The sequence below is a fragment of the Podarcis vaucheri genome (genome assembly GCF_965113315.1).
Source record: "Podarcis vaucheri genome assembly, chromosome: 18".
NCBI lineage: Eukaryota > Metazoa > Chordata > Lepidosauria > Squamata > Lacertidae > Podarcis > Podarcis vaucheri.
This window is the reverse complement of record NC_138756.1, coordinates 7,946,747-7,960,689: the sequence shown is the minus strand read 5'-3', so window position 1 is coordinate 7,960,689 and position 13,943 is coordinate 7,946,747. Positions and strand designations below refer to the sequence as shown.

Sequence of the window (13,943 nt, the reverse complement as noted above, 5' to 3'; positions counted from 1 at the left end):
AAGACCTCCAAAGTAGGAGACTCCACCACACTCCTTGGCAGCAAATTCCACGGTCGAACAGCTCTTACTGCCAGGAAGTTCTTCCTAATGTTTAGGTGGAATCTTCTTTCTTGTAGTTTGGATCCATTGCTCCGTGTCCGCTTCTCTGGAGCAGCAGAAAACAACCTTTCTCCCTCCTCTATGTGACATCCTTTTATATATTTGAACATGGCTATCATATCACCCCTTAACCTCCTCTTCTCCAGGCTAAACATGCCCAGCTCCCTTAGCCGTTCCTCATAAGGCATCGTTTCCAGGCCTTTGACCATTTTGGTTGCCCTCCTCTGGACACGTTCCAGTTTGTCAGTGTCCTTCTTGAATTGTGGTGCCCAGAACTGGACACAGTACTCCAGGTGAGGTCTGACCAGAGCAGAATACAGTGGCACTATTACTTCCCTTGATCTAGATGCTATACTCCTATTGATGCAGCCCAGAATTGCATTGGCTTTTTTAGCTGCCGCGTCACACTGTTGGCTCATGTCAAGTTTGTGGTCAACCAAGACTCCTAGATCCTTTTCACATGTACTGCTCTCAAGCCAGGTGTCACCCATCTTGTATTTGTGCGTATGAACAGGAAGGAAGGAAGGATGGATTAGTCAAGAGCGCAACTTGCTGAGCCTTGCATGTAGCTTACGGGGCAGACATTGTCAGCTGCAGCAAAAACAAGATCCTTAAGTCCTCTAAAAAAAAAAAGATCTATGCATTTATTACAGCTTAAGCTTTGCAAATCAGAGCATTCGCCTTTATCTGTGGCCCTGGAAATAATTGCATTAAATCATCCCATGCACTCTGCCATGGGTAGGCAAACTAAGATATTATTTTTTTTGGGAAGCCGCCCAGAGTGGCTGGGGAGGCCCAGCCAGATGGGTGGGGTATAAATAAATTATATTATTATTATTATTATTATTATTATTATTATTAGGCCCCGGGGGCCAGATCCGGCCCAATCACCGTCTAAATCCAGCCCGCGAACGGTCTGGGAATCAGCATGTTTTTACATGGGTAGACTGTCCTTTTATTTAAAATGCATCTCTGGGTTATTTGTGGGGCATAGGAATTCGTGCATCTCCCCCCCCCCCAAAAAAAAAAAATATAGTCCAGCCCCCCACAAGGTCTGAGGGACAGTGGACCAGCCCCCTGCTGAAAAAGATTGCTGACCCCTGCTCTTTGTGAATCAAGACTGCAAGACGGCGTCCCTGCACCCCGGTTGAAAGCAAGGGACTGTTGTGTGTGAATGTCTGCCGGTGTGTGTTCGGTAGATATAAACAGGGATTTTTGTGCGTCTGTACTCACTGGTACACCCCGCAATGACGGGGTGAGCTCCCGTTGCTCGGTCCCTGCTCCTGCCCACCTAGCAGTTCGCAAGCACGTCAAAGTGCAAGTAGATAAATAGGTACCACTCCAGCGGGAAGGTAAACGGCGTTTCCGTGCGCTGCTCTGGTTCGCCAGAAGTGGCTTAGTCATGCTGGCCACATGACCCGGAAGCTGTACGCCGGATCCCTCGGCCAGTAAAGTGAGATGAGCGCCGCAACCCCAGAGTCGGTCACAACTGGACCTAGCGGTCAGGGGTCCCTTTACCTTTACTCACTGGTACAAAGTAAAGTCCCCTCTTTTTCTTCCGCAAATGGCAGCCATTTTGCATTGGCACCCACAGTATTTATCTCCATTCATTATAGACGAGCACCAAAACAACAACAGAAAGGACTTGAGCGATTTACGATGCGTTTTTGGAAAGTAGTGCGCTTGGACCACCAAACCTGGCAAGAGAACAGCCGTTCTCGATGTTTGGATGGGATGGCAGCTGTCGTTTCAAACCACGGTGCTAATCCGAAACATGACTTGGATGCGACTTACGTCTGGTTTTTGACGCAACGGGTCCAAATTGCGCCAATTTCGAACTCAGCAGGAGGGTTGCTCGTGGAATTTGTGTTGACGTTGATCCAGTGGCCGCCATTTTGAATCAAGATGGCGGACCAAAACCTGCGCTTGGTACGAATTTCGCCAGTTCTTGGCATGACAGGCCCCAACTGTGCCAACATGTAGGTCTCTAAAGATATCCCCGCACATTTTGACATCACTGCACCCATTTTAGGTCCAAACTGCGGCGATTTGGAGCATTCTGAAGGCGTGGCTGCCCAGTTTGACACAATGGGTCGCAATTGTGTCTTTTTTGGATGCTTCCGAATATATTGTTGCCCAAGTTGCCGCAACGGCTCCCAAGATGGAGGCAGTGGTCTTTGTCCATGTTTGGGTGCCATTTTGAATCAAGATGGCAGACCTAAAGATGACTTTGGCCCAGAAGCTATTTGCGTTCTGCCCTGTTCTCTGTTCGGCTCAAGGGAAGTAAAGCTATTGAAATGCAAAGCACCGATAAAATAGCCAATTAAAACTCCACACCCACAATGCAGCAAATGTTTCAGCCCGGACAACTTAAGTCCAAGGTGTTTGCTTACTGAGAAGCAGTACCCTTTAAAACCGGAGAACACACACTAAGGAGCAGTATTATTTAGGAGGAGAACGAAAGGGGAAAAACAAAGGCCAAGGCTTGAGATATTCGGAAATTTTATTAAACACTCATTCCAACAGGGTAGGAGAGGTGTACATAAACCTTGGGCTCATAGCAAACATTGTCTTTTTTTGAGGGGGTACAAAAGGACTCTCTCCTGCCCCGCTAATTTAATCCCAATACATTCAATTGCAAACATGATTTAACCACAACACCAAATACCCAGTGCAATTTACATTCCGGAAGTATTTTCTTTGGACGTCAACAGCTCCTCGCTTTACCCCCAAACACCTCCCTCTATCCCTGCACGGGCACAACTCTCTCTCTCTCTAAAAAAAAAAAACAAAACAAAACCCCAAACACCCTACAACAATACCCCCATAAGGCTATTTCTCAACTCTGCAGCACGCCAGAACATATTGTGTCTCTCCACAACGAGGTTTAACAGCTTCAGCATAAACAAGAGGCATTGGGGAGCAAATATCTCCCAGAATTATTTTGCTGTGGGTAGGACTTACATCTGTAGTCAAGGTAGCAAGTACAGGAAAAAAAGGAGAGGGAAATAAAACAACAGGAACCAGCCCCAGAAAGCTACACGGAAGTTCTCCCAGCCTGGCAACGCTTGTGGCATGATTGAATGGGCACAACTTTCAGATAAGAGTTTTAGAGTCCTTTCTTGCATGCCAGGGAGTCCCCATGTGCTCATTTCCCCCAGAGGGCAAAAAGCATGTTCACAGGCAAGGATTTTCCAAGGTCCCACCACCTTCCAACGTTTCCTCAGTGGCGCAGGAGGAACCGCTAAAATCTGGTTGCCAGGAGGACAGGGGAAACATTCGTAAGAGTCGCTGCTGCCTGTGTTTCTGCGGAAAAGGCTCCACGCGAACGGATGCTACAGTCGAGTCTCACCAAGTGAACAGACTCCAAAATATAAATAATAATAATAATAAGGATTTTAGTGAGTGCACCGGATTTCCTTTTATCCACACGTGAAAGACATCTGTGGTTGTTTCTCGGTGGGTCGTGGGTCTCTGTGGGAGAGGGTGGGGGAAAGCTCACACAACTATAAAGTTGTGCCGCGTTTCACCAAAGAAGAAAGGAAGTCGGTTCAGTGGAGAGATGGTTTCACTGCAACTCCCGCCAGCCGCTTGCTAGAATAGAATTCTGTTTAGACCGTGGGGACAGGAGACGTGCATTATTTGCATGTCTAAACCACAGGGTTTCCCCGCCCCCCTGCAAGGCACAGTTAGGGGACAAAAGCCACACTTTCTGTACATTCAATTTCAAGAAAGGGTGAGGGTGGGTTGTGAAAGACACAGAGGTGGCAGAAAAGAGACCTTGCCCGGGTGCAAAGCCACAAGAGCAGGCTGGAGTCCTGTGCCAAAACAGGGTTCCAAAACCAAGCCCAGGAAGTGTGAGGGAGAGACAGAAAAGCAGAAAAGGCCGCTGGTGTTTTGCAGCCGAAATACTTGGCTTTGGAAGGGGTGGGAGGGACAGGGAGCAACTGGCGAGGAGAGAAACCAAGCTGAATTCGGGGAGCTGCCTTTATTGAAACCTCGTTTTTCAATAAGGGTAGAGGAAAGAGGAGCGAGAGACTGCGGCGCTTCTCTTTCCATAGGAAGACGGTCCGTGCAGCGAAGATTGGACTTCTGATAGAGGCAGGCCGGCGGGCCGGCGATCGTTAGGTGCTCGTTTAGTTCGCGTAAAGCTGGTCTATTTGCTGTTTGTACATCTTGGCGACCACGGGCCTCTTTAGTTTCATTGTGGGGCCTGGAAACAAGAGAAAGTGTTAGGATCTGTCCAGAAAGGCTGGAGAAAACACAAGGCTTCTCCGAAGAAAGTCCAGGTTCGATTCCTGGCACCGTCTCCAAGGAGCTTCCTGGATAGCTCAGGGGGTTCAAATTGTTGCTGATAAGGCCAAGGTTGCAAAGGGACGCGGGTGGCACTGTGGGTTAAACCACAGAGCCTAGGACTTACCGATCGGAAGGTCGGCGGTTCGAATCTCCGCGACAGGGTGAGCTCCCGTCGCTCGGTCCCTGCTCCTGCCAACCTAGCAGCTCAAAAGCACGTCAAAGTGCAAGTAGATAAATAGGTACCACTCCGGCGGGAAGGTAAACGGCGTTTCCGTGCGCTGCTCTGGTTCGCCAGAAGCGGCTCAGTCATGCTGGGTACATGACCCGGAAGCTGTACGCCGGTTCCCTCGGCCAATAAAGCGAGATGAGCGCCGCAACCCCAGAGTCGGCCACGACTGGACCTAATGGTCAAGGGGTCCCTCTACCTTTTTTAAGGCCAAGGTTGCAGGTTTGATCCCCGGAAGGGACAAGGTTGCATATTTCTTGGGGTTGGACTGGATGATCGTGAGGGTCCCGTTTTAAACCCTGGGCAGCAGCTGCTACTCAGTGCAGACCAGGGGCTGCCAACCCCACTCCACCCAAAAACTACTTGGGAATTTTGCTGATGCGTCTTGGCGAACCATTCCTTCATTTACCCATTTCAGAATTTTTAACCTTCTGTAGTGTTTTTTCATAGTATCATGGCACTGGGACCCCCGAGGGTAATCCAATCCAGCCCATTGCAAAGCAAAACAGTAACTAAAGATTTATTTACTCATGCAACAGCAGCAGCCAGAACCTTGCATATGCAGAACTGGAAAGAAGAGAAAACACCAACAAAAGAAGAATGGATTTTAAAGCAAAAACTAAGAGCATAAAAAGGGAAGCAGGTGGCATTGGGGGTTAAACCACAGAGCCTAGGACATGCCGATCAGAAGGTCGGCGGTTCGAATCCCTGCGACGGGGTGAGCTCCCGTTGCTCGGTCCCTTCTCCTGCCAACCTAGCAGTTCAAAAGCACATCAAAGTGCAAGTAGATAAATAGGTACCCCTCCGGTGGGAAGGTAAACAGTGTTTCTGTGTGCTGCTCTGGTTCGCCAGAAGTGGCTTAGTCATGCTGGCCACATACCAGGAAGCTATATGCCGGCTCCCTCGGCCAGTAAAGTGAGATGAGCGCCGCAACCCCAGAGTCGGTCACGACTGGACCTAATGGTCAGGGGTCCCTTTACCTTTAAGAAAACTACAGAGCATAAATAAGAAACCAACACGATGGACTACGCATGGAAGAATGAAAGCCCCTTTTGGAATATCTGAAAAAATACCGTAATCAGATGAAATCACGAGCAGGATTTGAAATACTGATAACATATGAAATAGAGGGATATTTCTTAGGGGAAATGTTTACAAGAAGGCAGGATGTAAATGGGTTGAGAGGTAAAAGGTAAAGGACCCCGGACGGTTAAGTCCAGTCAAATGCGACTTTAGGGTTGTGGCGTTCATCTTGCTTTCAGGCCGAGGGAGCCGGCGTTTGTCCGCAGACAGCTTTCCGGGTCATGTGGACAGCAGGACTAAACCACTTCTGGTGCAACGGGACGGAAACCAGAGCGCACAGAAACGCCGTTTACCTTCCTGTCACAGCAGTACCTATTTATCTACTTGCACTGGCGTGCTTTCAAACTGCTCAGGGGTCAGCAAACTTTTCCAGCAGGGGGCCAGTCCACTGTCCCTCAGACCTTGTGGGGGGCTGGACTATGATTTTTTTTGGGGGGGGAATGAACGAATTCCTATGGCCCACAAATAACCCAAAGATGCATTTTCAATAAAAACACACTTTCTACTCATGTCAAAACATCAGGCAGACCCCACAAATAACCCAGAGATGCATTTTAAATCAAAGGACACATTCTACTCATGTAAAAACACGCTGATTCCCGGACCGTCCGCGGGCCGGATTTAGAAGGCTCTTGGGCCGGATCTGGCCCCCGGGCCTTAGGTTGACTACTCCTGTGCTAGGTTGGCAGGAGCTGGAACAGAGCAACGGGAGCTCACTCCGTCGCGGGGACTCGAACCGCCGACCTTCTGATCGGCAAGCCCAAGAGGCTCAGTGGTTTAGACGATAGGGCCATCTGCGTCAGGGATAGGAAGTAAGAACAGCCTGGAGTGCTGTTCTTAAGTTTAAAGAGAAACATAACAAATGTGGAACTTGGAATACAGTGGTGCCCCGCAAGACGAATGCCTCGCAAGACGGAAAACTCGCTAGACGAAAGAGTTTTCCGTTTTGGAGGTGCTTCGCAAAACGAATCTCCTATGGGCTTGCTTCGCAAGACGACAATGTCTTGTGAGTTCCTGCTGGTTTTTTCCCTCCCCCCCTTTTTCTAAGCCGCTAAGCCGCTTATCAGCTGATCCAATCAGCAGATAAGCCGCTAAAAGCCGCTAATAGCGCTAATCCGCTAATCCTTCAATGGGCTTGCTTCGCAAGATGAAAAAACCGCTAGACGAAGAGAATCACAGAACGGATTCTTTTCGTCTTGCGAGGCACCACTGTACGTATGGTAAGATTTTAAAGTTCAATAAAAACGCGACTATTGAAGGAAAAGGATACCTGCTTCACCCACTCACCCAGTTCTCCGCCTGCGATGGAGAAATCTTTGTCTAGAAGCATCCACTTTTGGATTTTCTGAGCGTTCGAAGTGGCTCGTTCGTTGACGGACGTGACCCCTTTCTGAATGGCGCTGTACACCGCCGGGTCTTTGCTGTTCACAATGTCGGACACTTTGGTGGCCTTGCTGCCCAGTTTATGGCAGAACTCGATGGCTTGAGGCGTCAGCGCGTCTTCCGGGTCTCCGGTTTCTAGGTTCACCATGCACTGGAACGGGAGAATTCAAAAGGAGCGGCGCAGGTGCGTCAGCCAACACAGGAGGCCACAACGTGGACCAAGATCCTTTCCACACAGCTTTCCAACCCAAGTTCTGCTGAATTACTGGACTGAAGAAGTTAGGCCATATTCTCCCCCTCTCAGAGGGAGAAAACAAGGGAGCAGAATGAGGAGGAGGTAGTTGAAAGAGTGACAGGGCTTCGGGAGAAGGGAGAGTCTGTGGCAGAGAGCAGTGCAGAAATCAGGCTGGAGGAAAGGGGAGCCAGGAGACAAGAGATGAAAGGTCTCCCCCTCCTGCTCCCTTCCCTGCTAGTCTCCCAGAACCAGAAGAGGTGTGAAGAGGGTGTAGTACAGACAGACACGCTGGCAGAATCTCAGATCGCTTGGGAAGGACCCAGGAGCAGCACAGCCAGTTGTGGGAAGACACAGTCCCTGCAACTTGTTAGGATTCCTGCTCCACGATTGCAGTCATGGGATTCTTGTCTATCACATGACGGTGTATGTTTTGACTCCACAGCGTGGGAAGTGACGGAGACAGGATGTTTGTGTTACTGTGTTCCGTGAAGTGGGACTCTTGTCCTTTGTTCTTTTTCTCTTTGCTGTCTGATGCTAGAGAGAGAGGGAGCCATGTTGCAGGGCTCTGTGTGTGTTCATATGTAAATAAAGTAGATTAGCCAAAATGCTGAGTTCTGTTACACAAACTCTGCGGATCCCTAAGTGTGCTGGTGTCGGTTGGCATCGGTTGCTGTGATGTTCGGGCTGAAGAAAGCTTATGAACCTCCCAAACGATTGACCAGGAGGGAGAGAACATGCCAGTTGGGCATGTATCTCTGCAAGGGTCCTACTCGAGAGTAGGCTGAACTCCTGACACAACTGCCTTGGGGAGGGGAGAGGCAAGATCTACAGGAAAGAGTTGCTGTGCTCTCTATGTCTGTGCTGTGCTGAATAAAGAGTCAACTTCATGAACAGCTTGTTACCAGAATGTTAAGGTCTCAAATATAGAATAAATATTCATAAATGCTCATATTCATCTATCTAAATATATGAACCATGTGTCTGAAATAGTACGGGAGAGCCATCCTGAAGCCATTTTGACTCTCCCAGTGGCGTCAAATATTCCTTTGCAGAAAGGGAGGCAAATGGGGAATGTCTTCCCATTGCTTTTCCACTTGCAAATCCTGTCTTAAGGGCGTATTTGTGAATGAATAGGGTGAGCCTGTGACCTGGACTCAGGAGCTAAAAAAAGAATGACCAGGCTGCCCAGGTAATGCCATCAGTGACCATTATCAGGTATCCTGGCAGACAGGATTTCTGCTGTAGACCGCCCCATTCTGTGATGTATGTATGATGTGTGGGGTTTTTTTGGGGGGGAGGTCTTGGGAGAACAATTTCAAGAGTCTATATAAGGGCTTGCGTACCATTGTTTGGGGTTCTCCTCTCTCCTGCGTGTGGTGAGTGGGGACCCTGTTGCAAAACTTTAATAAAGATCAAGCTTACTAGCTGCTTTGCTTCTCAATATTCTCTGGTTGGCCTCTCTTATTTCCTCCTACGGATAGGGAACCCACTTAAGGGCTCTATAAGGGCTCCGGAATACCCCATAAGGCAGACATGTCCAAAGTCAGTTTCGGGGACCTAATCCGGCCCACAGGTCAGTTTAATCTGGTCCTAATAATAATAATAATAATTTATTATTTATACCCCGTACATCTGGCTGAGTTTCCCCAGCCACTCTGGGCAGCTCCCAATCAAGTGTTAAACAGTACAGTGTTAAATATTAAAAACTTCCCTGAACAGGGCTGCCTTCAGATGTCTTTTAAAGATAGGATAGCTGCTTATTTCCTTCACATCTGCTGGAAGGGTGTTCCACAGGGCGGGCGCCACCACCGAGAAGGCCCTCTGTCTGGTTCCCTGGAACCTCACTTCTCGCAATGAGGGAACCGCCAGAAGGCCCTCGGAGCTGGACCTCAGTGGCTGAACGATGGGGGTGGAGATGCTCCTTCAGGTATACAGGACCGAGGCCGTTTAGGGCTTTAAAGGTCAGCACCAACACTTTGAATTGTGCTTGGAAGCGTACTGGGAGCCAATGCAGATCTCTCAGAACCAGTGTTATGTGGTCTCGGCGGCCACTCCCAGTCCCCAGTCTAGCTGCCGCATTCTCAATTAATTGCAGTTTCCAGGTCACCTTCAAAGTTTATTTCCTAGGGTAAAATCCTAAAAAAAAAAACCTCAACAACTTCAATCCTAAAAAAAAGGTCAACTGTGGTCGGCCCTCACGGCCCTTCACTTCATCAGATCTGGCCCTCTTTGAAAAAAGTTTGGACACCACTGCGGAAAGGGAGCAGTTTTTTCTTATAACAAGCTTTGCGGCTGTCCCACTCGCAGTAACGGCCCTGACACGGAAACACACGTCAAGATTGGGAAAGGAGACACCGACGATTGAAGAATGGAGGATGAAGTTAATGGACTATGCAGAACTAGATAAACTAACAGGAAGGATTCGAAACCGGCGGGACCAGAAATTCACGGAAGACTGGAGTAAATTTACGGACTGTTTGAAAAGTAATTGTGAAGAACAGACGACGTTTGTAGGTTTGCAAGACGTTTTGTGAGGAGTATTATTGGAAGTATTGCAAAAATGGAGAAGGGGAAGGATGATTTGTTAAGAGATGTAAGACCTATTGCAGTCGTTAAGAGTCGTCAACAGGCTCATCTCAGCTATCTGCCAATCTCCCATTCCCACCACCCTTCTGAGTAATACCCCTCCCCACCTTCTCACTATATAGAAGGATCTGGCAACTTCTGTTTCAGTGTATCTGAAGAAGTGTGCATGCACACGAAAGCTCATACCAAGAACTAACTTAGTTGGTCTTTAAGGTGCTACTGGAAGGAATTTTTTTATTTTGACCATGGCAGACCAACACGGCTACCTATCTGTAACTTGTTAAGAGATGTAAAGGCAATATAAAGTTAAGAAATGCCTAAGAAGTGGTTAAAACGGTGGATCATCAGAGGTGCTGATGGAAGTCTAAAAAGATTGTATAAGTGATACGGTTTGTGGTACATTTTATAATTTATATGTTAAAATCAATAAAAATTATTAAAAAAAAAAAGATTGGGGAAGGAGACAGGAAATAGCAGGACTTACCTTCAGAGTCATGAGCATTGCAAGGAATTTGGCCTTGTCCCCTATCAACATGACGTTGCTGAGGATGGGGACGGCCTCTTTAATGGCATCCTCGATAGGGACTGGAGGGATGTTTTCGCCACCGGCTGTGATGATTAGCTCTGGAAGGAGACGACACGGCATGAGCCATCAGGAACCTAAACACACCTGAGCTACATTTCATAGTACAGTGGTACCTCGGGTTAAGTACTTACAGTGGTACCTCAGGTTACAGACGCTTCAGGTTACAGACTCCGCTAACCCAGAAATACCTCGGGTTAAGAACTTTGCTTCAGGATGAGAACAGAAATCGTGCTCCGGCGGTGCGGCGGCAGTGGGAGGCCCCATTAGCTAAAGTGGTGCTTCAGGTTAAGAACAGTTTCAGGTTAAGAACGGACCTCTGGAACACAGTAAGTTCTTAACCCAAGGTACCACTGTAAAGGTAAAGGTACCCCTGCCCGTACGGGCCAGTCGTGTCCAACTCTAGGGTTGTGCGCCCATCTCACTTAAGAGGCCGGGGGCCAGCGCTGTCCGGAGACACTTCCGGGTCACGTGGCCAGCGTGATGAAGCTGCTCTGGCGAGCCTGCACCAGCGCAGCACACGGAAACGCCGTTTACCTTCCCGCTATAAAGCGGTACCTATTTATCTACTTGCACTTAGGGGTGCTTTCGAACTGCTAGGTTGGCAGGAGCTGGGACCAAAAGGCAGGAGCTTACCCCGCCGCGGGGATTCGAACCGCCGACCATACGATCGGCAAGTCCTAGGCACTGAGGTTTTACCCACAGCGCCACCCGCGTCCCCAAGGTACCACTGTACTTAGAACCAAAAGGTCTTTAGTTTGTGGGTGGGATTTAGGTTGTTTTAAATGAATTCGTTTATTTGTTATAGTAGTTCTGTGTATGTTTGTTTACTGACTGAGGGAAGCATAATTATATCTGCTTGTTTCCAACGATAACTTACTCTGCTTTATGTATTTGAAAACCTAATAAAAAATATTTAATCGCAGCAATAGAAATGTATTATTATTACTAATTGCTGGAATTAAGTACTTAACCCGAGGTACCACTGTAATTCGTTCCGGAGGTCCGTTCTTAACCTGAAACTGTTATTAACCTGAAGCACCACTTTAATGGGGCCTCCTGCTGCTGCCACTGCATGATTTCTGTTCTCGTCCTGAAGCAAAGTTCTTAACCTGAAGCACTATTTCTGGGTTAGCGGAGTCTGTAACCTGCAGCGTATGTAACCCCAGGTACCACTGTACCACTCTGTTCTCCCTTGGTCAGACCACACCTGGAATACGGTGTCCAATTCCGGGCACCACAGCTCAGGAGGCTTTGGGCGGCTATTCCTGAAGCCAGGAGATGAAGAGGGATAGGTGCGCACTGATCCCCTCTTGCTCTCCTGGCTTCGCTTCGCTGGAGAGGCGCTGCACAGCTTTCCCTCTCTGCGCAGCGCCCCTTCAGTGAAGCGGGAGGAGAAACGGAGCCCCTTCTATTTCTCTTCCCGCTTCGCTGGAGAGGCGCTGAGCAGAGAGGGAGAGAATATTTTTCCCCCCTTGTTGTCCTCCTCTAAAACTAGGTGCGTCTTATGGTCGGGTGCGTCTTATAGAGCGAAAAATATGGCACTTTGTGTATACATGATGGAAATTATATTATAGTAAGTCCTGAAATGTAATATGATGTTTACCGATGTACAGTGGTGCCTCGCAAGACGAAAAGAATCTGTTCTGTGATTCTCTTCGTCTAACGGTTTTTTTTCGTCTTGCAAAGCAAGCCCATTGACGGATTAACGGCTTAGCGCTATTAGAGGCTTTTAGCGGCTTATCTGCTGATCGGATCAGCTGATAAGCGGCTTAGTGGCTTAGAAAAAGGGGGGGGAAAGGGGAAAAAAACCAGCAGGAACTCGCAAGACATTGTCGTCTTGCGAAGCAAGCCCATAGGAAATTCGTTTTGCGAAGCACCTCCAAAACGGAAAACTCTTTCGTCTAGCGGGTTTTCCGTCTTGCGAGGCATTCGTCTTGCGGGGCACCACTGTAATATAAGAATGTTAACAAATAACTAAAATGCAAATTCCAAAAAAAAATAAGGATTCTGGTTCTTCCGAGGACTGAGAAGGGGGCCTTTTTTTACCTTTGATTCTTCCCGTGATATACAGGAACCCGTCTGTGTCGTGCCTGCCAAGGTCTCCCGAATGGAGCCAGCCCTCATCGTCAATGGCCTCTTTGGTCTTGTCTTCCATGTTCAGGTAACCCATAAAGACATGGCGCCCAGCGAAGCAAATTTCCCCGACGCCTTCGGAGTCCGGCTTGAAGAGCATCGTTCTGCAGCCCGTGATCTCTTTGCCGGAACTGGGGGAAATGCAGGAAAAGCGGCTTGTGAGCAGTCGAGACCAACTGACTTGCCCCTTTCCCAAAAGGAAAACAGCTCGCATGCTCTGTCTGATACGATGGGGCTTCCCCCTCTTCCCCTATCGATTTCTATCCCCTTTCATCTTTACAAAACGAAGTAACATCAAATCGAGTCACATCTAATACAAATTAAAAAGTCGTCTTCCTGCTCCGCTGCCTTGATGTTTCACTAACCACCCTTATTGTTTGCTGCTCAATATTACATACATTTCCAAATTACATTTCTAAAAATTTCAAAGGTGCAAGGCTTATTTAGGGGTGCGGCTTACACTAAGCCTCCCAATTTATGTTTTGGTTGGTTTTTATCAAACTCCTGTTTCTTATAGTTTGCAAGTTTATTTTATTGCCTTTAAAGTTTTTGAGACGCTGCCCAAAATGGTCAGGGGTGTGTGTCCGTCTGTCCTTTCAAGGCCAAAAAGTTGAGTACGCATGCTTTCATAAGCAGTGGTGGGGGAAGATACTGTTCTGGCGGTCCTTATTTTAAAGCAAACAAGACTTAGTTCAATTATTCTGGGTTTGCACGCAGATCCGAACACAGGGGTCGGTCGGATTACGGGCTTCTCCGAATTCTGCAAAACAGTTTTGGTACGGGGCAGAGAACAGGCCCAATTTAAAAGCAATCGGGGAGGGGGCTTGTCGTTTTTAAATCCGCAAAACACAGGGCGGGTGCCACCACCGAGAAGGCCCTCTGCCTGGTTCCCTGTAACCTCACTTCTCGCAGGGAAGACTGGTGACTGGGAGCAGCCGCTGAGACCACCCTATCTGCGTAACCTAGCAATTCTAAAATATAGACGCGCTTTTACTCTTGCAAGATTGAATGTACTGCCCTCGGCTGGACTTGAGGGACGATTCCAACAGATGCCACACGCAAAACGCTTATGTCCCTGTGGAGATGGCAGTCATGAATCGGTGGCGCATGCCCTTCTGGCTTGCCCTCTTTATAAAGACTTGAGGAATGAGATTATCACCCCTCTTTTATTGTCCATTCCGGGTCGCCCAGCCACTGCCCCAGTGTCCTTTCTCTTGGCACATCAAGATGAGAAGGCGACAGCAAAGGTGGCAAGGTTTTTAGCTGGGGCAATCAGAACAACACCCACTATTTGACTATTGATTCCAACAAAAGTT

At 48.3% G+C, this 13,943-nt stretch overlaps 1 protein-coding gene across 3 annotated transcripts in view; it reads right to left on the bottom strand.

Annotated features, from left to right (window-relative positions):
- Window positions 1-2,584: 2,584 nt before the first annotated feature.
- The window catches only part of ACSBG2 (acyl-CoA synthetase bubblegum family member 2), a 41,775-nt gene continuing 30,416 nt past the window's right edge, over window positions 2,585-13,943 (bottom strand). For all 3 annotated transcript variants that reach the window (XM_082206346.1, XM_082206347.1, XM_082206348.1), the window contains 4 exons: window positions 12,541-12,758; window positions 10,393-10,532; window positions 6,992-7,238; window positions 2,585-4,312 (listed from right to left, as the gene is read on the bottom strand). In XM_082206346.1, the coding sequence (XP_082062472.1) occupies window positions 4,236-4,312; window positions 6,992-7,238; window positions 10,393-10,532; window positions 12,541-12,758 (682 nt within the window). In that variant the 3' untranslated portion in view covers window positions 2,585-4,235. The remainder of the gene's footprint in view (window positions 4,313-6,991; window positions 7,239-10,392; window positions 10,533-12,540; window positions 12,759-13,943) is intronic.